Source organism: Salvelinus fontinalis, chromosome 14, assembly GCF_029448725.1.
Source record: "Salvelinus fontinalis isolate EN_2023a chromosome 14, ASM2944872v1, whole genome shotgun sequence".
Taxonomy (NCBI): Eukaryota; Metazoa; Chordata; class Actinopteri; order Salmoniformes; family Salmonidae; genus Salvelinus; species Salvelinus fontinalis.
In genome coordinates this window covers 33178906-33205276 of record NC_074678.1, presented here as the reverse complement: position 1 = coordinate 33205276, position 26371 = coordinate 33178906, and the positions used below count along the sequence as shown (strand labels likewise).

The 26371-nt window shown below is 45.1% G+C and overlaps 1 protein-coding gene across 2 annotated transcripts in view; it reads left to right on the top strand.

Moving 5' to 3' along the window:
* The window catches only part of LOC129810675 (transducin-like enhancer protein 4), an 84057-nt gene that overhangs the window by 9544 nt on the left and 48142 nt on the right, over nucleotides 1–26371 (top strand). For both annotated transcript variants that reach the window (XM_055861430.1, XM_055861431.1), the window contains exons 2-4: nucleotides 10629–10726; nucleotides 11805–11868; nucleotides 24747–24791. In XM_055861430.1, coding sequence (XP_055717405.1) covers nucleotides 10629–10726; nucleotides 11805–11868; nucleotides 24747–24791 — 207 coding nt within the window. The remainder of the gene's footprint in view (nucleotides 1–10628; nucleotides 10727–11804; nucleotides 11869–24746; nucleotides 24792–26371) is intronic.

Genomic DNA, 26371 nt, shown 5'->3' with positions numbered 1-26371 from the left:
CCATCATCTTTGAAATGCAAGAGAAAGGCCATATATCCAGATAGAAGTCTTGGTGTAATTTAAGTTTGGGCAACAGATCCAGTGAAGCATTACATTACTACACTACATTTTGTAACAAGTCTGCCAGGAGTTTGCCCAAATGTGCTGAATTGGTCAATTGATACATTTTCAAGTACATTACTATAGAGAACATTCAAAAATGCTATGGTAATAAAAATTTAGTTCACACACATCCAGGAATGTCATACATGATGGATAATTAGCTTCCCTACAGAAAAAAACCCACTAACCTTCACACATCTAGATGGCCAGGCGGGGTGGGTGTGGGGCCAGAGACAGCAGAGGTTCAAACTGTAGAACCCAGTTCCTACATTTGAATATAAAAATTGATTTTATAAAACAAAACTATGCTACATTTCATCTCTGGGACCCTCAGGATGACAAATCAGAGTAAGATTACTGAATGTAAGTACATTATTTACCTTCAGAGGTGAATGTATCAAACCAGTTGCCGTGATAAAAGTGTTTTGATGTTGTGCACTCTCCTCACTCTAAAAGCTACTGTAAACTGGACACAAGAATTTAAGCTTTCTTAAAGACATGTCTATGAAAGTCCTGGAAAGTTTGCTGTTACTTACAACTTCATTCTAGTCACATTAGCGCACGTTAGCAACAACGCCCCGGTTTAGGGACACAGATCCCGTAGAGGTTAACAGCTCCTACCCCCAAGCCATAAGACTGCTGAACAATTAATCAAATGGCCACCCAGACTATTTACATTGACCCCCCCCCCCCCCCTTTGTTTTTACACTACTGCTACTTGCTGTTTATTATCTATGCATAGACACTTTACCCATACCGACATGTACAAAATAATTATACTAACCTATACCATCACACATTGACTTGGTACCGGAATCTCCTGTATATAGCCTTGTTATTTTTATTGTGTTACTTTTTTATTTATTTATTTACTATTTTTACTTTAGTTTATTTATTAAATATTCTCTTAACTCTTTCTTGAACTGCATTGTTGGTTAAGGGCTTCTTAGTAAACATTTCACGGTAAAGGTCTACAGCTGTCTTCGGAGCATGTGACTTTTTTGTGGACTCAGTGTATCTTAAACGTATGTCTGCATTCAGATATAGATTGCTCTGTTCAATATCACATACCCTTACATTTTTTGACCCGTGGACTGGGACAGGGATGTTGTTTTGATTTGCCAATTCATAGGCAAGTTCTCTGCATTTGATGCTACTAAGCCCATTAAACTGACCCGCACCATTCTTTGATATGTTTAGCAAGCTTAGACTCGTGCACCTCTTCTACTCTGTCATAGGCTCTCTTTCACACAGGTACATACATGTTTGTTTTCTTTTTTGTCAATGTACCTCTTCAGTGTCATAGTCAATTTGTTTATCCCTTGCTGCTGCTCAAATGGACTTATTCCCTTCTCTCACATCCTTGGCTCACCCTTGGCTCCTCTCTCAAGAACCTCAAGGGGTGCTAGACCCCCGCTTTTTTATCATCAAGGCATGATGATGTCTGCTCTGTATAACAATAAAAGTTCACTATCTTGAGTTCATATGCATGCCACATTGCAAAAACACTATTTATATTATGCAAAAAACTGTCAAAATGTAATCATAATTTGTGTGGGATATGGTGGCCATTGGCTAAATTTACCCCAAAGCAAACATTTTGACTATATTAGCCCACACAGCTACAAGGATGCACTTTCATGCTAGTTTTAGGACCTCATATTGTAGCTTATAGAGGTTGTGGTTATAGGGACCTTACCACTTTTTCCATGTGGTTTCTTCCATCAAAGACTTGATGAAATGGTGACCTCTTCATAAAACTTTGTCTCAACTTACCTCACTCCCCTTACATCCACTGACTAGTGACCACTTTGTCTTTACCTGTAGGGATTCCCAGCATGGACTTAAATATAACATGGTATTATGTGATGTTAAACACATCCTTGTAGTTTACATGTTTTGGCTGTTTGATGGTGCAGGCTTTGGTGGAGGACATCAGCTCCTGCTTGCTTAGACAGAGAATGTGTGTGTGTGTGTGTGTGTGTGTGTGTGTGTGTGTGTGTGTGTGTGTGTGTGTGTGTGTGTGTGTGTGTGTGTGTGTGTGTGTGTGTGTGTGTGTGTGTGTGTGTGTGTGTGTGTGTGTGTGTGTGTGTGTGTGTGTGTGTGTGTGTGTGTGTGTTGACTGTGAACGCCCCCCACAGACAGTGTTGTGATAGAAGGTGTCTGGAGAGAGTTGATCTGGCCCTAGACTGATCCTGATCTGATGGGAGCAGACCCGCACAGGAGGGAACTTACCGCAGGCAGACAGGGGCAGCGTGTATGTGTGTGTCTGAGTCTGTATCTGTCTGTGTGTGTATGTGGCAGGGACAGAGAGCCTACTTACTGCTCCACCTGGGTGCCATTGCCATGTTGCAGCACTGCCTGGCACTGTGCGTATGCGTGCAGGCATGTGTGTGCGTGTGTATGCAACTGTGCATTCTGTTCTTTGGCAGAACTGGAGTGGAGAGGCAACGGAACAGTTCATACTCCCCATGACTATTCAGAGTCTGCAGAAAGTAGCTTTTCACAAACTGTGCTTTTAACTATTAGTAATCTCTCACCTCCCTAGTAAATCTGGCCTTGTGTGTCTCCTGGACTTTAGGCCCGTATTAATACTATAGCTGGGTCCTGTCTGTACTGGGTCTGTCCTCACTCTTCTAGGCCTCTAAAGGTAACAGCAAATTAAACAAACCAACGCACAAATCACATATGTTCCCTTAATGAGGGTAGGTCGCATGGTGGCGTGTGTGCGCTAACTCTGTCTCGCTGTTGTGTAGGTCGCCTGTTTTCCTCTGGACATATCTGTATTGTGGGGCTTGTTTTTCTGTTTGTACATCCATACCCCTAATGAAATACATGTAGAGTACCAGTCAAAAGTTTGGACACACCTACTCATTCCAAGATTTTTCTTTATTTTTTACTATTTCCTACGTTGTAGAATAATAGTGAAGACATCAAAACTATGAAATAACATATATCGAATCATGTAGTAACCAAAACATTGTTCAACAAATCAAAATATATTTAATATTTGAGATTCTTCAAAGTAGCCACTCTTTGCCTTGATAACAGCTTTGCACACTCTTGGCATTCTCTAAACCAGCTTCATGAGGTGGTTACCTGGAATGCATTTCAATTAACAAATGTGCCTTGTTAAAAGTTAATTTGTGGAATTTATTTCCTTCTTAATGCGTTTGAACCAATCAGTTGTGTTTTGAAAAGGTAGGGGTGGTATACAGAAGATAGCCCTATGTGGTAAAAGACCAAGTCCATTTTATGGCAAGAACAGCTCAAATAACCAAAGAGAAATGACAGTCCATCATTACTTTAAAACATGAAGGTCAGTCAGTTCGGAAAATTTCAATAACTTTGAAAGTTTCTTCATGTGCAGTCGCAAAAACCATCAAGCGCTATGATGAAACTGTCTCTCATGAGGACCGCAACAGGAAAAGAAGACCTAGAGTTACCTCTGCTGCAGAGGATAAGCTCATTAGAGTTACAACCTCAGACATTTTAGACCAAATAAATGCTTCACAGAGTTCAAGTAACAGACACATCTCAACATCATCTATTCAGAGGAGATTGCGTGAATCAGGCCTTCATGGTCGAATTCCTGAAAAGAAACCACTACTAAAGGACACAAGTAGTAAGAAGAGACTTACTTGGGCCAAGAAACGAGCAATGAACATTAGACCAGTGGAAATCTGTCCTTTGATCTGATGAGTCCAAATGTGCAATTTTTTAAAATTCCAACCGCTGTGTCTTTGTGAGACGCAGAGTAGGTGAACAGATGATCTCTGCATGTGTGGTTCCCACTGTGAAGCATGTAGGAGTAGGTGTGATGGTGTGGGGGTGCTTTAGTGGTGACACAGTCTGTGATTTATTTAGAATTCAAGGCACACTTAACCAGCATGGCTTCCACAGTATTCTGCAGCGATATGCCATCCCATCTGGTTTGCGCTTAGTGGGACTATCATTTGTTTTTCAACAGGACATTGACCCAACACACCTCCAGGCTGTGTAAAGGCTATTTGACCAAGAAGGAGAGTGATGGAGTGCTGCATCAGATGACCAGGCATCAACAATCACCCAACCTCAACCCAATTGAGATGGTTTGGGATGAGTTGGACCACAGTGTGAAGGAAAAGCAGCCAACAAGTGCTCAGCATATGTGGGAAATCCTTCAAGACTGTTTTAAAAGCATTCCAGGTGAAGCTGGTTGAGAAAATGCCCAGAGTTTGCAAAGCTGTCATCAAGGCAAAAAGTGGCTCCTTTGAGGAATTTTAAATATAAATCTATTTTGATTTGTTTAACACTTTTTTGGTTACTACATGATTCCATATGTGTTATTTCAATGTTTTGATGTCTTCACTATTATTCTACAATGTAGAAAATAGTAAAAATAAATAAAAACCCTTGAATGAGTAGGTGTGTCCAAACATTTGACTGGTAATGTACATCCTGGTACTGGTACTGTACATACGTCTTCTTCATTCATACTGTTACCTGATTTTTTTCTCTCCAGATAGCAAACAGGTTCTAAATCAATTATGAACACATCAATCCAGATTAACTGTTCTCTGTTCTGCAATCTCAACACTCATTCTCTCCTCAGTCAAGGCCCTTGTTGGTTTTTATAAAAATAACTGATCTGACTATGGTTTGGAACCACTCCAAACCCTCTTTTCACCGCCAATCCCTCCATTTATAATCCAGAATTGGATGGCGGAGGCTTTTGCCTCTCACCACAATGGAGAGCCACCATCTCCAAATGGTTTTGTATTGTGACTGACTGGCAGCCTGGCTAGTGCCCTGGTATCAAAACCTTCAAGCGTTAAATGAGGGCTCCGCTCCAACTAAGATGCTGCTTGCCTGGAAATGTGGGGAATCGAAAAAGGTGTGTGTCTGTTTTAGGGCTTTGGTGGGTGTGATCCACCCCCTGCCCCAGCCAGCCCTAGTCCCTACAAAGCCTTGCCTCCTGGAGAGCCCTGAGCCTGCTATCAGTCAGACAGACCCAGACCAATTGGAGGCTATCAGAGCTCTAGAACTCCTGCAGTGTAGAGAGAGAGAGAGAGAGAGAGAGAGAGACCTTCTATAACAAAGCCATCACCTATAGACAGCTTAACCTAGAGAAGAGTCCCCTAAGCAAGCTGATCCTGAGGCTCTGTTTACAAACAGACCCTACAGATCCCCAGGACAGCAATTAGACCCAATCAAATAATGAGAAAACAAAAAGATAATTACTTTACACATTGGAAAGAATTTACAACAAAAATAACAGAGCAAACTGGACTGCTATTTGCCCCTAAACAGAAAGCACACATTGGCAAAATACCCAACCATTGTGACTGACCCAAAATGAAGGAAAGCTTTGACTATGTAACGACTCAGTAAGCATGGCCTTGTTATTGAGAGAGGCCACCATATGCAGACCTGGCTCTCAAGAGAAAACAGGCTATGTGCACACTGCCCACAAAATTAGGTGGAAACTGAGCTGCACTTCCTAACCTCTTGCCAAATGTATGACCATATTCGAGACACATATTTCCATCAGATTACACAGACCCACAAAGAACTCCACAAATCTATTGGGTAAAATACCACAGTGTGCCATCACAGCACAAGAAAAGGGCAACCAGTGACGAACAAATACCATTGTAAATACAACCCATATTTATGTTTTTTTTGTTATCCCTTTTGCACTTTAACTATTTGCACATCATTATAACACTGTACATAGCCATAATGACATTTTAAATGTGTCTATTTCTTTGAAACTTGTATAATGTTTACTGTTGATTTTTGATTATTTATTTAACTTTAATTGAGAGAGAGAGAGAGAGAGAGAGAGAGAGAGAGAGAGAGAGAGAGAGAGAGAGAGAGAGAGAGAGAGAGAGAGAGAGAAAGAGAGAGAGAGAGAGAGAGAGAGAGAGAGAGAGGGGTGAGTTACTGCTCTGAGTGTGGTTATAGGCAATGAGGTACAGGGCCAGAGGTGAAAAGAGAACGAGAACCAGTGGCAGATTTAGGTATAGGGCTGGCACCGCACCAAAAATGTCTGAATGGTGACATTTGCGCGATCGGTTTTCTATCGCTCATTTGCACGTCACGTCAATGATATCATGTCACCTGGTGGGACTCTAGGTCAATTAACCTTGTTGGAGTGGGAGCCCTGATTCTAGTTTTGTGAGCTAGGCAGGCTACTGCCTGGGAAGATCTCCCACTCAGAAGTTCGAGATTGGGAGGGGGCGGAGGTAGGTTGACCTCAGGGCTCCCCGCTTGAAGCCCGAGGTAGGGGGAGCGGGGGAATCTTTCAAATAGCGCACCTCTAACTTTGTACAGTACTAATGCAATTAGTAAAATCAGTCACACTATGAAATGCTACCAAATAAACCAAAATTCATTCATAGTACTGTGAATATATAGTTTCACAGACATATTGTTGCATTTTTTTCTGGTTTGTGCGAAATCGTTAAGAATAATATAAAACCAGTCTGCACACCACCACCATACAAGTTAGAACCGCCACTGACGAGAACACGCACACACATATCCCCTACATCCGGGATCATATTAACACTTCCCTCCTACACTTGGTACTCTTCATCTATTCATGTGCCTTTACCCTAAATATTTCACCAGCTCATGATTATTTCATGCCCCTCAGAATGTCTCTCTCCTGAGACGGAGTGAGAAAGACATAGAGATGGAAAGCGAGAGCGATAGAGAGGAAGGGAAGGTTAGAAGGATAGGCAAAGAGAGAGGAAGCGGGCGGCAGAACAGAAAGTGTGCCATAGAGCAGAGAGAAGCTCTGCAGTCCTGATCAGTCCCAGACCCGCATCTGTTTCCCTACCTCCCGTGCTGCGGCTGCCAGCTCAGAAACACCAGCCTAAATTGAAGGTTTCCCCCAGTGATTGATAGACAGATGAGGGGGAAGGAGGGCTGAGGCCCGGCTTCTGGCTCTGTACTGTTATGTGATCTCTTTGCCCAGTCTCTCCCCTCGCTCCACCCCCCCCCCCCCCCCCCACACACACACACACACACTCATAGATAATCCTTCCTAATTTCCGGCTCGCCCTGCTCCAGCTCTGCTCTGGATCCCCTAAATTGTGATTGACTGCTGATGTCCCACATAGCTGGCCTGTCTGTTTTCCCCCTCCCTTCCCTCCTCTCCTAGATTAACCCGATCAGTTTGAGGTTTCAGGATCCCCCATGCTGTCTGACACCACCAGGGCCAAACAGAGCCACACTGAGATGAGAGTCCCGTGTACGCCCCACACACACACACTCTTAGAAAAACAGGTTATTTGGCATTCCCCATAGGAGAAGGGGTTCTACTCTGTGGAAAGGGTTCTACCTGGAACCAATAAGGGTTCTTCAAAAGGTTCTGCTATTGGGAACAGCTGAAAAACCTTTTTAGGAGTCTAGTATTCCCCTGGCTGTGTGTTGGTGACATGATGGTCCCTCCCAGCCCCCCCTCTGTCTGAGCTGCCATCTGTCATATGCCAGGCCAAACCCCAAACTCACAGCTCATCCAGGACTAGTCACGGAGGGCCCTGAGCTCTGAGAACAGACCACGCTGGGTCTATAGTCATGTCTCTCTCTGTCTGAGTCAACCACAACCACAATCTGACCCATACAGAAAACCTGACTCACTTTGAGGAATGTGTTATTGTGAGTGAGGGCTTATGTAAAATGGACAGTGGTCAGTCTGGACTGTAGTTTGTGGTGGTCCACTGTCTAGTCAGACGGTTTGTTGGAGTGCAGTAGGGAGATATGCCATCTCTTCTCTATCTCCCGCCCCGCCCCTGCATGTGTGTGTCAGACCAGTGTGATGTGAATCAAGGTCAGTGGGGATTCGTCAGCAGCCGCCTCTTCCCCCTCCCCCTTAGGGGTTGTGTACTGAGTTAAGCCTGTCTGTCCAGCCAGCCGACACCCAGCCACAGCACTAGGCTAGCTGCTCAGCCCGCAGCTTAATTACTGAAAAGCCCACAGAGTGTCTGACCTCCACCGTTAGCCTAATTGAAATTTAATTGAATTTTCCTTGTCTAGACTAATTAAGCTCCTACTGAAACCGCCAATCTTTTAGCCACCTAGCCTAGCTAGCCTCTGGACGGCCGGGACGCGCATCCTGTGGTGTGGGAAGAGAGGAAAGAAAGGGGGAGGAAAGAGGTGGAGCTGAGGAAGGCAAAGGGGAGAGGTCTGGTATTGGCTCTCAGGGGTGGGTGTGGTGAGAAAGAGAGATGGAGTGAGAGAATGAGAGGAGGTAGAGAGAGATTGACAAAGTGGTGCAGACTAAAGTGAGGTCGGGAGTGTGAGGTAAGCAGCCTGCACCACTGACCTGGAGCATGTGGTTAAATAACACTGAGCACTGGCACTCATTGTCTGCCTAACCTCAGTTCTGTGTGTGTGTGTGTGTGTGTGTCCGGCATTGTCCCAGGCTTGTTGTGTGCAGCCCCTTTTAGTACAAGTGTACACATATGCACAGTACCAGTCAAAGGTTTAGACACACCTACTCATCTAAGGCCTTTTCTTTATTTTTATTATTTTCTACAATGTAGAATAATAGTGAAGACATCACAACTAGGAAATAACACATATGGAATCACGTAGTAACCAAAAAAGTGTTAACTCTTGGCATTCTTTCAACCAGCTTCACCTGGAATGCTTTTCCAACAGTCTTGAAGGAGTTCCCACATATGCTGAGCACTTGTTGGCTGCTTTTCCTTCACTCTGTGGTCCAACTCATTCCAAACCATCTCAATTGGGTTGAGGTTGGGTGATTGTGGAGGCCAGATCATCTGATGCAGCACTCCATCACTCTCCTTCTTGGTCAAATAGCCCTTACACAGCCTGGAGGTGTGTTGAGTCATTGTCCTGTTGAAAAACAAATGATAGTCCCACTAAGCTTAACCTGATGGGATGGTGTATCGCTGCAGAATGCTGTGGAAGCCATGCTGGTTAAGTGTGCCTTGAATTCTAAATAAATCACAGACAGTGTCACCAGCAAAGCACCCCCACAACATCATACCTCCTCCTCCATGCTTCACAGTGGGAAGCCCTCATGCGAAGATCATCCGTTCACATACTCTGCATCTCACAAAGACAGAGGTGTGGAACCAAAAATCTCAAATATGGACTCATCAGACCAAATTTCCACTGTTCTAATGTCCATTGCTTGTGTTCCTTTACCTAAGCAAGTCTCTTCTTTGCAGCAATTCAACCATGAAGGCCTGATTCACACAGTCTCTTCTGAACAGTTGATGTTGAGATGTGTCTGTTACTTGAAGTCTGAGGTGCAGTTAAATGCAGATTTCTGAGGCTGGAAACTCTAATGAACTAATCCTCTGCAGCAGAGGTAACTCTGGGTCTTCCTTTCCTGTGGCGGTCCTCATGAGAGCCAGTTTCATCATAGCGCTTGATGGTTTTTGCGACTGCACATGAAGAAACTTTCAAAGTTCTCGAAATGTTCCCGGATTGACTGACCTTCATGTCTTAAAGTAATGGTGGACTGTCATTTCTCTTTGCTAATTTGAGCTGTTCTTGCCATAATATGGACATGGCACACCTGTTCATTGAAATGTATCCAGGTGACTTCCTCATGAAGCTGGTTGAGAGAATGCCAAGAGTGTGAAAAGCTGTCATCAAGGCAAATGGTAGCTACTTTGGAGAATCGAAAATCGAAAATGTATTTTGATTTGTTTAACACTTTTTTGGTTACTACATGATTCCATATGTGTTGTTTCATAGTTTTGATGTCTTCACTGTTATTCTACAATGTAGAAAATAGTAAAAATAAAGAAAAACCCTTGGATGAGTAGGTGTGTCCAAACTTTGACTGGTACTGTATGTGTGCATGCATGTGTGTCAGTAGTATGTCCCTCCCTCATGACAGTTCCAACCCCTCAGCTATAAATACCAGGTCACAATAACCCCCAATGGACCTTGTCACTCAGATTCATATCACCACAATCCCTTCTCCAAACCCCTGGAAACTCCACTAGCATCCATGTTTTTATTCTTTTGCATCTAAAACAACAACATCCTTGATGTGTTTGTGTTTCCCCAACTACACAGTGAGTGGAACAACACCCAAAGTGCTTCAGACAGGCTCTGGGGGAAGCAGGGTTCTCCTGGGAGGTGTTTGTTGAGATTCTTTGCTTTTAGCAGGTGAAAGACAGTGCCGTTTTAATGGTTGTGATTCACCATAAGTTATTCATTTGACGCTTTCCCTTCCTCAGTAGGCAGGAATACATTATCCAAGAGCATCCTGGCAAAGGAGAGAGGAGAGGAGAGAAGAGGAGAGAGGGATGCTAATGTTGTGTGAGAGGAGGAGTGAGACGGAGTCATTAAGAGCGAGAGAGCGAGAGAGAGAGAGAGAGGAGGATGACAGAGGAGAGGAGAAGAGGGTGCCAGGAGAGCGAGTGTTTGTGAAAGAGAGGGGGGTGGAGTGAGAGATAAAAAGAGCAAGGGCAATGTTTTTTATGGTGTGTGTTGAAGTGACCTCACTCTCCCTTCTTCTTTCCTCTCCATTCTTTTCTCTCCCCCAGGTCCCTATTCAGCCTGGCCAGTCTTTCAAGTTCACAGTCCTGGAGACCCTGGACCGCATCAAGGAGGAGTTCCAGTTCCTCCAGGCTCAATACCACAGGTGCTGTATACTCACTCACTACCCTTCATCCATAGACTCGATTACAGATAGAATATACACACCACCCTCCATCTTAACCCATGCAGGCCTACATAGACTCTATAGCCACAATCCTAACTTGAGGTCTACACATGTAACTCGAGTCTCTCATAAACATCAATACACGATTGTAGTAAAAGTCTGTGCTTCGCATGTATCTGTGTGTCTGAAGATAGGAGACTGAGGATTGTGTCCTATATGAATTCTACCAATGAAGGTGCCTCAGGGGATAACAGTCCCTACTCCTCTCTCCAAAGGACTGAGAGAGCCCCCTGGGAAACACTGCAGCACGTCTGCTGCTCCACTTATTAGTCTGGGAAATATTACACAGGCTACATTAGACATCAGCCGTAATTGTACTGTATGTGTATGTGTAAGCCAAGGACAGGTGCAGTGAACTATATGGTTGTTATAGCACAGTCATACCATATGCAGGTACAGATTCTAACCTTATCCGTCTTAGTCTTAATGACACAGTGGCAGGGTGTTAGCCTGGTCCCAGATCTGTTTGTGCTGTTTTGCCAACGTCTATGTCTTTGTCATGCATAGGAGTTGACAGGACAGTACAAACTCCAGGGTGGCAGGGTGTGGTGATATGGGTTTATACTCCATATCATAGCAGAGTGATGGTGTGTTTCATCAGAGGTAGTCTGAGTAGAGTTGACCTGCAGTGACCTTGGTGCTGGGAGCCCAGCTTCACAGCATGAGCTGAATACTCATGGCCATATCTCTCTCAGTCACAGCTCTGTGAACAGTGTGCTGAAGCTAACATTGTTCTCCCACTGCAGCCTGAGACCCATCGGTCTCTCTGTCTGATCGATCTAGATCCATAATCTCTTTTCAGCTTTGACAAGAAGGAGAGATTCAGGTGGGGCTGCAGAGTAGACTGATACGGTTGGCTATAGTGTATGTCCTGCACTTGATCAGTTTGTTGACCTGTGTGTGTGTTTGGTTGTGTGTCTGTGTTTTCTGTCGTGTGTGCGTGCGCGTACATGGTTGCCTGTATGTTTGTGTGCATGTTTGTGTCTTGCCTCTGCAGCCTGAAACTGGAGTGTGAGAAGCTGGCCAGTGAGAAGACAGAGATGCAGAGACACTACATCATGGTGAGTTCAATTCTATTTACACCACCACACCACCGCTGGCTCAATGGAATCAATCAGACAACATGGAGGAGGAAGGCCCAGTCTCAATCTGGCTTTATAAATGGACCCCTGTCCACTACACCAACATAGGAGGCTATCTAGCTTGTTGAAGTGCATCATCTGGCGAAGTGGTCTAAAACACTACATCTCAGTGCAAGAGGCATCACTACAGACCCTGGTTCGATTCCAGGCTGTTTCACAACCGGCCATGATTGGGAGTCCCATAGGGCGGTGCACAATTGGCCCAGTGTAGTCCAGGTTAGGGTTTGGCCGGGGTAGGCCGTCATTGTACTCACTTCGCCTCCATGGCCTTTTTATATTTTTATTTATTTATACATATATCTGTTTGCCTTCACCTCCCTTATCTCACCTCACTTGCTCACATTGTATATAGACTTATTTTTTTTTATCTTTTTCACTGTATTATTGACCAAATGTTTGTTTTTACTCCATGTGTAACTATGTGTTGTTGTATGTGTCGAACTGCTTTGCTTTATCTTGGCCAGGTCGCAATTGTAAATGAGAACGTGTTCTCAATTTGCCTACCTGGTTAAATAAAGGTTAAATAAAATAAAATAAAAAAAATTGTAAATAAGAATTTGTTCTTAACTGACTTGCCTAGTTAAATAAAGGTTAAATGTTTAAAACATTTTAGGTTAGGAGGATGAGACTGCCCAAAAACTCTCTCTCCCGTGCAACAGTTTAAGCCCCTCCACATCTATATGTCTGTCTGTCTGTCTGTCTGTCCGTCCGTCCGTCCGTCCGTCCGTCCGTCCGTCCGTCCGTCCGTCCGTCCGTCCGTCCGTCCGTCCGTCCGTCCGTCCGTCCGTCCGTCTGTCTAGCTAAAGACTTGTATATAAATAACTAACTATGTCTAAGTCTGTGGTACAATCATAGTCAGGACAGAACCTGAATACGATATGAACCATCTGCTGAGCAGCTCCCATATCATCAACCTGAGCGAGAGAGAGCGACAGACACAGACACACAGATGCATGGGAAGAGCAGTACACAGTGCAGTATGGTAGACAGACAGACACTACCTCAGAGTTAGGGCTGGGAATTGCCTGGGACCTCATGATATGATATTATCACGATACTTAGGTGCCGATGTATTGGAATTCCATACTGTGATTTCATTGTGATTCGATGTTCCAAACATATTGCTCATGTCTGCTGCAAAGGGACAATAGAGAGTCAAGAGAGAATGAGAAATTAAAGTGCTGAAAACAAATAGGCTTCTTATTTAAAAAGAAGATGGAGAACAAACTGTATTGTTGAGGGATTTGGAGGACCACAGTCAGTCGATAGGAAATATCATTGTACTCTTGGCTAAAATGTTAATTTTTCTGGCAATTTCGGTTCAAGTCCCTAGTGCGACACCATGGTAGAATAGTGGTATGTATTGCAAGAGGACATTTTTTTACGCTACTGCTACTCACTGTTTATTATCTATGCATAGTCATTTTACCCCCACCTATATCTACATATTACCTCAATTACCTCGACTAACCTGTACCCTCACACATTGACTCAGTAATTGTACCCCCTGTGCATAGCCTTGTAATTGTTATTTACTGTGTTACTTTAAAAAATATATTTTTATTATTTTCTGCAAATATTTTCTTACTTTAAAAAACATTTCTGCATTGTTGTTTAAGGGCGTGTAAGTAAGCATTTCACAGTAACATGCTGACCGGACACGTCGCGTGCGCGAGCGTCGCAAAATAAATTTAGAAATCCATGTTATTCAATTATTGCACCCACACTGCTTGCGCGCGCCAACGATTGTCTGCGACACCAAGGGCTAAAATAGATGTCGTTCCTATTTCTGACGCAGATCACGCTGCAAGTCCTACCTCTCCCATCTCCTCATTGGTTTATAGAAGCAGGTACCCTCGTGCCATCTCCTCATTGGTTTATAGAAGCAGGTACCCACGTGCTATCTCCTCATTGGTTATACCGATGTGGGTGATAGAAAGACGAACTGTTTTGCCGGTAGTCGTGGTAATACAATGAATGTTTAGATGCGATCACCATATAATTTAAACGATGAAAAAGCCTGGAAGGAGGAGAGATGACTAGAAACTATTTGGTTGTCCGTTTTATGTGTGGATTAATTGTCGGAGTAGACATCCTTGTGCATTTCAGGTAAAATAACAACTCAATGTTTATATCCCAGGACAAATTAGCTAGCAACAACAAGCTAGCTAAATAGGACAAATTAATGTTAGCTAGCAAGTGCAAGCTAACTAGCTAAATTGCCATACATGTTTAATGCTTTTCGACCTGTCCCCAAATTAATGTCATTGGTTCAGAGTTTGTTTTGATATTTTAACCTGCGTGTCGTGATCGCGTTTGGTGTGAGGGGGGAAAATACATTTATGCACGATAGCGCACGATGGCGCACGCGCGCAGCCGGTTTGGGCAAGGTGTAAGGTCTACATCTATTGTATTCCACGCATGTGACAAATAAAATGTGATTTGATTTGAATGATGATTTACTAGGAAAGATGGGTTGATCTGTGGCTGTCTGAAGGTTGGAATTATTTATTTACATTTTATTTAACTAGGCAAGTCAGTTAAGAACACATTTTTACAATGATGGCCTACACAGGCCAAACCCGGAGGAGGCTGGGCCAATCGTGCACCGCCATATGGGACTCCCAAACACGGCCGGTTGTGATACAGCAACCGTGATACTACCGTGATACTTCTATCCTTTTTGAGGATATGAGGACCCATGCCAAATCTTTTCAGTCTCCTGAGGGGGAATAGGCATTGTCGTGCCCTCTTCACGACTGTCTTGGTGTGTTTGGACCATGATATTTTGTTGGTGATGTGGACACCAAGGAACTTGAAGCTCCACTGCAGCCCTGTCGATGAGAATGGAGGCGTGCTCGGCCCTCCTTTTCTTGTAGTCCACGATCATCTCCTTTGTCATGATCACGTTGAGGAAGAGGTTGTTGTCCTGGCACCACACCACCAGGTCTTTGACCTCCTCCCTATGGGCTGTCTCATCGTTGTCGGTGATCAGGCCTACCACCGTTGTGTCGTCGGCAAACTTAATGTTGGTGTGGAGTCGTACTTGGCCACGCAGTCATGGGTGAACAGGGAGTACAGTAGGGGACTAAGCACGCACCCCTGAGGGGCCCCAGTGTTGAGGATCAGCGTGGCAGATATGTTGTTGCCTACCCTTATCACCTGGGGCCGGACCGTCAGGAAGTCCAGGATCCAGTTGCAGAGGGAGGTGTTTAGTCCCAGGGTCCTTAGCTTAGTGATGAGCTTTGAAGGCACTATGGTGTTGAACGCTGAGCTGTAGTCAATGTACAGCATTCTCACGTAGGTGTTCCTTTTGTCCAGGTGGGTAAGGGCAGGGTGGAGGTCAATAGAGATTGCGTCATCTGTGGATCTGTTGGGATGGTATGCAAATTGGAGTGGGTCTAGGGTTTCTGGGATGATGATGTTGATGTGAGCCATGACCAGCATTTTAAAGCCTTTCATGGCTACAGACGTGAGTGCTACGGTTCAGTAGTCATTTAGGCAGGTTACATCTTGGTGTTCTTGGGCACAGAGACTATGGGGGTCTGCTTGAAACATGTAGGTGTTACAGACTGGGTCAGGGACAGGTTGAAAATGCCAGTGAAGACACTTGCCAGTTGGTCAGCGCATGCTCGGAGTACATGTTCTGATAGTCTGTCTGGCCCTGAACATGTACTCCGAGCATGCGCTGACCAACTGGCAAGTGTCTTCACTGACATTTTCAACCTGCCTGGTGATTATTGACCTGTTTAAACAGGATCAGTGGGTCCCTCGCGGGACGGTTGAGCTTACGTAGGCTAATGCGATTAGCATGAGGTTGTAAGTAATAAGAACATTTCCCATGACATAGACATATCTGATATTGGCAGAAAGCTTAAATTCTTGTTAATCTAACTGCACTGTCCAATTTATAGTAGCTATTACAGTGAAATAATACCATGCTATTGTTTGAGGAGAGTGCACAGTTATGAACTTGTGAAAATGTATTAATAAACCAATTAGGCACATTTGGGCAGTCTTGACACTACATTTTGAACAGAAATGCAATGGTTCATTGGATCAGTCTAACACTTTTCACATACACTGCTGCCATCTAGTTGCCAAAATCTAAATTGCACCTGGGCTGGAATAATACATTATAGCCTTTCTCTTGCATTTCAAAGATGATGGAAGAAAAAAAATGAAAAGAATTGCATGTTTTTTTCTTTGTATTATCTTTTGCCAGATCTACTGTTATATTCTCCTACATTAGTTTCACATTTCCACAAACTTCAAAGTGTTTCCTTTCACATGGTATCAAGAATATGCATATCCGGCATCCCGTGTAGCAGTCTAAGGCACTACATCGCACTGCTAGCTGTGCCACTAGAGATTCTGGGTTCGAGTCTAGGCTCTGTCAAAGCCGGCGGCGACCGGGAGACCCATGAGGCGGCACACAATTGGCCCAGCGTCGTCCGGGTTAGGTGAGGGTTTGGTCGGCAGGGATGTCCTTGTCCCATCGCGCACTAGCGACTCCTGTGGCGGGCCGGGCACAGTGCACGCTGGCACAGTTGCCAGGTGTACAGTATTCCCTCTGACACATTGGTGCGGCTGGATTCTGGGCTAAGTGGGCATTGTGTCAAGAAGCAGTGCGGCTTGGTTGGGTTGTGTTTCGGAGGACGCACGGCTCTCGACCTTCGCCTCTCCCAAGTCCGTACGGGAGTTGCAGCGATGAGGCAAGACTGTAACTACCAATTGGATAACACGAAATTGGGGAGAAAAAGTGGGTAAAAAAAAGAACATGCGTATCCTTGCTTCAGTTAGATTTGGGTATGCAATTTTAGGCAAAAATTGAAAAAAAGGGGAAGATCCTTAAGAGGTTTAATTAAAGGTCTTACTCACATCGGCTATGGAGAGAAAAATCACACAGTCATCCGGAACAGCTGGTGCTCTCATGCATGCTTCAGGGTAGCTTGCCTCGAAGTGAGCATAGAAGTAATTTAGCTCATCTGGTAGGCTCGTGTCACTGGGCAGCTCATGGCTGGGCTTTCCTTTGTAGTCCGTAATAGTTTGCAAGCACTGCCACAACCAACGAGCATCAAAGCCGGTGTAGTAGGATTCAATCTTAGTTCTGTATTGACGCTTTGCCTGTTTGATGGTTCGTCAGAAGGCATAGCGGGATTTCTTATAATCGTCCGGGTTAGAGTCCCACTCTCTGAAAGCGGCAGCTCTACCCTTTAGCTCAGTGCAGATGTTGCCTATAATCCATGGCTTCTGGTTGGGCTATGTATGTATGGTCACTGTGGGACGATGTCATCGATGCACTTATTGACGAAGCCGGTGACTGATGCGGTGTACACCTCAATGCCATCGGATGAATCCTGGAACATATTCCAGTCTGTGCTAGTAAAACAGTCCTGTAGTGTAGCATCTGCGTCATCTGACCACTTCCATATTGAGTGAGTCACTGGTACTTCCTGCTTTAGTTTTTGCTTGTAAGCAGGAATCAAGAGGATAGGATTATAGTCAAATTTGCCAAATGGAGGGCGAGGGAGCGTTCTCTATGTTTTGAGTAAAAGTGGTCTAGAGTTTTTTTCCCTCTGGTCGCACATGTAACATGCTGATAGAAATGAGGTGAAATGGATTTATGTTTCCCTGCATGTTTACATAAGAATTTAGACCCAGGGCCTCCCGGGTGGCGCAGTGGTCTAGGGCACTGCATCGCAGTGCTAACTGCGCCACCAGAGTCTCTGGGTTCGCGCCCAGGCTCTGTCGCAGCCGGCCGCGACCGCGAGGTCCGTGGGGCGACGCACAATTGGCATAGCGTCGTTCGGGGTAGGGAGGGTTTGGCCGGTAGGGATATCCTTGTCTCATCGCGCTCCAGCGACTCCTGTGGCGGGCCGGGCGCAGTGCGCGCCAGCCAAGGGGGCCAGGTACACGGTGTTTCCTCCGACACATTGGTGCGGCTGGCTTCCGGGTTGGAGGCGCGCTGTGTTAAGAAGCAGTACGGCTGGTTGGGTTGTGCTTCGGAGGACGCATGGCTTTCGACCTTCGTCTCTCCCGAGCCTGTACGGGAGTTGTAGCGATGAGACAAGGTAGTAATTACTAGCGATTGGATACCACGAAAATTGGGGAGAAAAATGGGATAAAAAAAAGAATTTAGACCCTTTACTCAGAACTTTGTTGAAGCACATTTGGCAGCGATTACAGCCTTGAGTCTTCTTGGGTATGACGCTACAAGCTTGGCACACCTGTATTTGGGGAGTTCCTCGCATTCTTCTCTGCAGATCCTCTCAATCTTTGTCAGGTTGGATACGGAGCGTCACTGCACAGCTATTTTCAGGTCTCTCCAGAGATGTTTGATTGGGTTCTGGCTGGGCCATTCGAGGACATTCAGAAGCTTGTCCCGAAGCCGCTCCTGCTTTGTCTTGGCTGTGTGCTTAGGGTCGTTGTCCTGTTGGAAGGTGAACCTTCGCCCCAGTCTGAGGTCCTGAGCACTCTGGAGCAGGTTTTCATTAAGGATCTCTCTGTACTTTGCTCCATTCATCTAGTCTCCCAGTCCCTGCCGCTGAAAACATCCCCACAGTGCGATGCTGCCATCACCATGCTTCACTGTAAGGATGGTGCCAAGTTTCCTCCAGAGTGATGCTTGGCATTCAGGCCAAAGACTTTCATCAGACCAGAGAATCTTGTTTCTCATGGTCTGAGAGTCCTTTAGGTGCCTTTTGGCAAACTCCAAGTGGGCTGTCATGTGCCTTTTACTGAGGAATGGCTTCCGTTTGGCCACTCTGCCATAAAGGCCTGATTTGGTGAAGTGCTGCAGAAATGGTTGTCCTTCTGGAATGGTCTCCCATCTCCCCAGAGGAGCTCTGTCAGAGTGACCATAGGGTGCTTGGTCACCTTCCTGACCAAGGACCTTCTCCCTTGATTGCTCAGTTTGTCCGGGCAGCCAGCTCTAGGAAGTCTTGGTGGTTCCAAACTTCTTGCACTGTGTTCTGGGGACCTTCAATGCTGCAGAAATGTTTTGGTACCCTTTCTCAGATTTGTGCCTCGACACAATCCTGTCTCTGAGCTCTCCTGATAATTCCTTCGATCACACGGCTTGGTTTTTGCTCTGACATACACTGTCAACTGCAGGACCTTACATAGACAGCTGTGTGCCTTTCCAATCAATTGAATTTACCACAGGTGGAATCCAATCAAGTTGTTGAAACATCTCAAGGAGGATCAATGGAAACAGGATGCAGCTGAGCTCAATTTGTAGTCTCATATAAAGGGTCTGAATAGTTATGTAAATAGGCTATTTATGATTTTGCTTTGTCATTATGGGGTATTGTGTGTAGATTGATGAGGAAATGTTTTATTTGATCAATTTTAGAATACGGCTATAATGTAACAGACCCATTGCAAAAAGTCAATGGGTCTGAATACTTTCCGAATACACTGTATATTGCATATAGTGTATACACTGTGTACAAAACATTAGGAATACCTTCCTAATATTGAGTTCCATCCGCTTTTGCCGTCAGAACAGCCTCAATTCCTTGGGGCATGGACTCGACAAGCGTTCCACAGGCATACTGACCCATGTTGACTCCTTTGGGTGGTGGACCATTCTTGATACACATGGGAAACTGTTGAGTGTGAAAAACCCAGCAGCGTTGCAGTTCTTGACAAATTTAAACCAGTGCGCCTGTCACCTACAACTATACCCATTCAAAGGCACTTAAATATTTTGTCTTGCCCATTCACCCTCTGAATGGCACACATACAATTCATGTCTCAATTGTGTCAAGGCTTAAAAATATCATGCTTGAGTAAAAGTAAAGCTTCTTTTAAGATACATTTACTCAAGTTAAAGTCAAAAGTCACCCAGTAAAATACTATTTTAGTAAAAGTAAAAGACAATGCTTAAATATACTTAATTAGCAAAAGTAGAAGTAAATGCTATAAATCCTTTCAAATTCCTTATACAGTTAAGGAAACCAGACGGCAAGATTTTCTTGTTTTGGATATGTACGGATAGCCAGGGGCACACTCCAACAAATAACAAACAAAGCATTTGTGTTTAGTGAGTCCGCCAGATCAGAGGCAGTAGGAATGACCACGTGTTATCTTGATAAGTGCTTGAATTATAAAAAATGTCTTGTCCTGCTAAGCATTTTAAATGTAAGTATTTTGGAGTGTCAGGGGAAATGTATCAGAGTAAAAATTGCATATTGTCTTTAGGAATGTAGTGGAGTTAAAAGTAAAAAACAAAACATTTAAATAGTCCTTCAAAGTATTTTTACCTAGTTGCTTTAATACCTACTGCATGGGCAGTGATCTGGAGGAAGGGAGTGTGAGGAACAGAAAGTGAGAGGGAGGGAGAGATGGACGGAGGGAGGGAGGATGAAATGGAGGGTGAAAGGCATGGACAGGGGCTCAAGAGCGAGAAAGTACGGGGAAAAAATGAAAAGAGAGGCTTAGCGAGAAGTAGTCAGTCAGAGAGAGTGGCTGAAAGAGAGAGAGATTGAGAGACGGAGAGAGGGACAGAGAGAGAGACAGAGAGAGAGAGAGCGTAAGCATAGACACGTAAATAATATGAAGTAACAAGGTCTCAGTGGCTCCACTGTAGGGCTAACCCAGAAGGCTATATTTAGGTAGTTAGACGGGCCTGTCATGTAAACTAAGACTTGTTTCCACAGGCAGCCAGCAGCCCACTCTTTCTTTAGACTGCTTGTATCATTCATTATTTTGTAGATTTAAATACAAGGTACGGGATGTTCCCTCCCGCTAACGTACTACTTCCAGGGAATGATTTACGACCTGGCTGATGATGATTATGATGTTGAGCATGGAATAGACATCAGGATTCATTTGGAGCAGCATATTGGAATGTTGGCACCATAAAACGAGGTACAAGTCTAAGCAGGCAGCAGGGGTTGGCTCTGGTGTTTTGTACATTTTGTTTAATCTCTCTGCAGCTTTATGCATAAACTATATACAACCTGTCTCTGTTAGTCTACTGTGGTAGTCTACAGAGACATGATCAATGTATAACTACAGTGGTGGTCACGCGTATACACACACACACACACACACGCGCACACGCACACGCACACAGGAGAGGGTGTCTGCGGGTGCCTTGTAATTCATGGGGCTCAGATTTTACAGTTCTCTCGGAATCTCACAGTGTATTTTTAAATAAAACTACATTGTTTTACTTTCTAATCAGAGACTGAGAGGTGTCTGTCAGTGTCAGGTCTGAGACGAATAGAGTAGACGGACGTGTGTGTGTGTGTGTCTTAGTATGTGTGTGTGTCTTAGTATGTGTGTGTGTCTTAGTATGTGTGTGTGTCTTAGTATGTGTGTGTGTGTGTGTGTCTTAGTATGTGTGTGTGTCTTAGTATGTGTGTGTGTGTGTCTTAGTATGTGTGTGTCTTAGTATGTGTGTGTGTGTCTTAGTATGTGTGTGTGTGTCTTAGTATGTGTGTGTGTGGTGCTTATGTTTGAGATAAAGGGGCTCCGCAGGGGTCTGCTTTTAATGACCATCCATGTGGTCACTCATCCACTGTAACTTTGTGCAATTGTGTGTGTGTGTGTGTGTGTGTGTGTGTGTGTGTGTGTGTGTGCGCGCGCGTGCGTGCATGTGTGTGTGTGTGTGTGATACAGCCCCGCAGGCGGGAGGGGTGTGTGTGTTATGTGTGTGTGAGGGGAGGGGGGGGGTGGATTAATGCAGTACTCTCAGCCTCTAACTCATCTGTCTGATTCAGCCTGACACACTGTTCTCTCTTCAGGAACATAAAAGTCACAGATTGCCAGAGAGAGAGAGATGGAGAGAGAGATGGAGGGATTGTGAGAGGAAGGGCGGGGAGGAAGGAGAGAACCAGGGCTGAGGAAGAGGGATAGAGGGAGGGAGAGAGAGAGGGATGAGGATAGAATTGTAAAATGATTGCTCCCCAGTAAGCTAACGGTCTCTATGACATATGATACTGTGAGCTGACGATTTAGTGGGAAAAAAACAGGAGCCAGATGTAGCTGAGGATTGTGGCTGTTTTAAGAGTCTTAAACCTGTCTGAACTGTCTGGTAACATGGAGGAGCACAGCAGCACACACATATTCACAAAGATCGGCTGCTGGGGGCTCCATCAACATAAGCCCCTCGTAGGCCCAATAAGAAAGGCCACTCCAAGGTCAATCCATTTTGGTTGGGATTTGGTCATATTTCTCCAACTCTGATGATGAAACAAGATGTAAAGACCTTCTGTCCTAAATCTACTTTTAGGGATTTAGTTACTTCGCTATGTTGAATTAATGCAGAGCTAAAAGTCAGATCTGGCTAGTCTTAAGGATATGTGAGAAGCGCTTTCTAATAATGTATTACATTAACACACTGATGTCTGTATGGGAGGAGATGGAGAAGTAAAGAGACAGGCACACCTGAGGGACGCTGATGAACAATGCAGTCTACGTGCAGGCACTCACACACATCCCATTAAGCCAAATCACCTTGGATTAGATGCACTCCACAAAGCTTCTTCTTAAGTCTGGAGGTTGCCTTAACAGAATAGTAAAGACACAGGCTGGCTGGCGAGACACTCTGACACTCACTCAACACGATGACTCACAGTGAAATGGAAGGGCAAAGGAGAGAGCAAACACTCTGAGATGAATGGAAGAAGAGAGCAAGAGATGAACAGCAGAGAGAGAGAAAGAAAAGAGCTGCAGCTGGTTGAATGAAGTGAAGGAATGCTTTATAGTTGGTTGCTCAAATTACAGTGTGTCTGTATGTCAGACTAAAGGCTAGAGAGACCGATAGGGGGTGGATGTTGTTGATGGCTGTGGACTAGTTAGCCAATGAAAAACATCGTCTCACTACAGTGACCCAGTAGGGTCTAGCCTGAGGGCCCAACACCCTCACACACACACACACTCACACACACACACACACACACACACACACACACACACACACACACACACACACACACACACACACACACACACACACACACACACACACACACACACACACACACACACACACACACACACACACACACACACACACACACACACACACACACACACACACACACACACACACACACCCTCCTCGTTGTGGTGGTTGGGTGAGCGATGTCAGCAGGCTGGCTTACTGTTTCTCCGCCGGGCTGAGCCTCTGCCACATCCGCCACATACCGGGCACAATCTGCTCCAGACTGACACACACACGCACGCACGAACATACCAGGGATTATACACACGGCGCTCAATGAGAATGCACTGACACAAGGGAGAGATTATATAAGGGGGGGGGGGGGGGGGGGGGGGGGGGCTGGCAGGCAGGCAGGCAGCTAGGGAAAGATGAAGCCATTAAGAAACAGAACAGACAAACCTGCACAACGCTATAACAACTCTGCTCTGCTGTCTGTCTGTAGTAGACCAGGCTTGATAACAGCTCTGTGGCTGCCTGCTGCTGCTGTTGTGTAGCTGTTGTGTAGTGTTGGGGCTCTTAGCTAGCTTAGCTTGGTTTTTCACCTGAGATCATAAGCCTGCATGGGGATTTTAAGGCCATTCTTTTATATCACTGAGAATGATACAGTGGGGCCTTGGAATAGCATGTCTGGAGCAGTGTTATTGGAACGTACACCATTCAAATGAATGAGTGTAGATAAGATGACTGAGAATATGGACTGTTTAAAGATGACATGTATTTTGGTGTGGTTGAGCTGGATGGATTTCTTGTAGTAACACAGTACAGTACGTTTGGGGCTAAAGATCATGTGTGGAGGGCATTTGTATCTTACATAAATTCACCCCCCCCCCCCCCCCCCCCCCCACACACACACACACACACAGACACACACACAGACACACACATACACACACTCATACGTACACACATTCTCCTTAAAACTATCTTTCCTAAGTCCATATGGACTATACAGTACTCCATTCCCACATTGTTCACCTCTCTGCATGGGTCCAGCCATATTGGTTCTCCATAGAACCTTATACAGTGTCTTTCAGCCTATTTACAAAATCGTTACATAGCCCTTATTCCTCTATACAGACTGCTCTATACAGACTGCTCTGCTCTGTGTTGTCCAGTATACCACTACATTAGCATACTGGTCCTCAGTACACTACTTACAGTATATATTATGATAGAGAGAAAGATAGAGAATGAGCATTATTAAGAATAGTTAGAGATCAAGAGAGAGAGGGAATTAATAAGAATGGTAAAACAAAATGAGAGATGAGAGAGAGGTGGAGGGAGGACATGATGAGAATAAGCTTTTATGATGCAGAGGAGAGGATTCAGAGATGGACAATAGAAAGTAGAGGGTACGTGTGTTTGTGCGCAATAGAGACGGAGGAAGAAACAGATACGCCAGAGAGAGAGATCAAGAGCGAGAGAGAAGTAGAGAAAGAGACAAAGTAAGAGATTCAGGGAGGGAGAGAAGAGACAGAAACAGAGAGGAGAGAGAGTGTCCGTAGTCAGGTTTGATGGTCCTCACTCTCGGTGCTGTTCATGTGCCTACTGAGACTGGCTTTGTCACAATGACTGATCCTCCCTGTCTCTCCAGCCCTGGATGGAAGTTATTACTGCACATTACTGTGTGTACACACACACACACACACACCCACGCTGGCGCTGAGAGAGACAAACAGCCTCATACACACTGACACACACACACACACACACTCACATTTCCACCATGCGGACACGAACAGACGCACACACACACATGATTGATCCCTTGATTCTACAGTATTTGATCTATTACCTCTGTATACTTATTGAATACTGTTCTTTTCTCTCTCTGCAGTACTATGAGATGTCCTACGGGCTGAACATTGAGATGCACAAACAGGTAAGAGAGATGTTACTGTCTGTCAGTATTACAGTCTGTGTTGTCTGGTCTGCTTCAGTGATGGTCTTTACAGGGAGCAGCGGAGGACAAACACCACAATCACCATCCGTTTTAGCCCTCCCTGATATCAGCCGCTTTCTCGATCTCACACACACACACACACACACACACACACACACACACACACACACACACACACACACACACACACACACACACACACACACACACACACACACACACACACACACACACACACACACACACACACACACACACACACATTTTTCATTGTCCACTGTGGCTCTTATATGTGTGCGTTTCATATGCATGAATTGCAGTATTTCTCGTACTATCTGAAAGAGTGTGTTTGTCACAGTAGGGTGTGTGTGTGTGGTGTGCATATGTGTGTGGGTGCGTCATGAGCAGCAGAGTCCTGGCAGGCACCCCATGTCCCTGTCTTTTCCTCACATTTCCAGCTAATGTGCCATTGACAGACACGTGGCGCATTGTTGCAGAGTGAGCGTTGTGGCGCGTTATCCACTTGACTGACGCCTTCATTCAAGGTGACTTCCAGGCTTCTACTCCGGCATCACGGACAGCAGTGAAAATGTCTGATGGTGTTTAGCAGAACCAAACAGACCCAGTACCAGGTATAGCAGAACCCGATAGACCCAAGGCTAGCAGAACGAGCCCCAGTGAAACCAAGCCCCAGAACCACAGATCCAAAGCTAACAGATCCAGAACCACAGAGTGTGTGGTGAAAGGTGGCCGTTAGCCAGTAGCCAGGGAGCCAGGGCAGAGCTCCACTGTAAACTCTACTGTCACCACAGAGGAGAAATGAACAGAGATCTGCCTGTACTACTCCAGAAAGGGAGAGGGGAGGGATGGAGAGGGAGGGGAGGAAGGGAAGGAGGGAATGAGAGAGAGGAAGAGAGAGCAGCTGAGGAGAGAGGGGGGGTGGGCCACAGGAGAAGGGAGAGGAAAGCTGAGACAGTGAAAAGAGAGGGGGAGAGAGAGGTGTTGAGCAAAAAAGAGAGAAGGGGGGAGTTAAATAGAGAGAGTGTGATATGAGAGAGAAAGGAGATAGAGAGGAAGGATGAGTGAGAGCCAGAGAAAGAGAGGGTGAAAGAAGGAAAAAGAGTGAGAGTGCACCGAGAAACGACAAGGGGAGCTTTGAGCTCTGGCGAGGAATAATGAATCATGAATACATTTAGCAGTATCTGCTCTTAGTTCCTCTCTTCCCAGCCCTAGTCGCGTGCCATTACTCTCCTCATTTTCACGCACAGGGCCATCTCATGTGCTGCTGCCATTAATTGAGCCATCGCGGTCACTCGCGATGTCAAGAGTCCCTTTAGCTTCTACTGATCGGGGAGGGATGTGTATATGAGAAGATTTGGAGGGAATGGGCCGGCTGCCAACAGGGATACTGATACTAATTGATCTGATACTAACTGATCTGATACTAACTGATCTGATACTAACTGATCTGATACTAACTGATCTGATACTAACTGATCTGATACTAACTGATCTGATACTAACTGATCTGATACTAACTGATCTGATACTAACTGAGC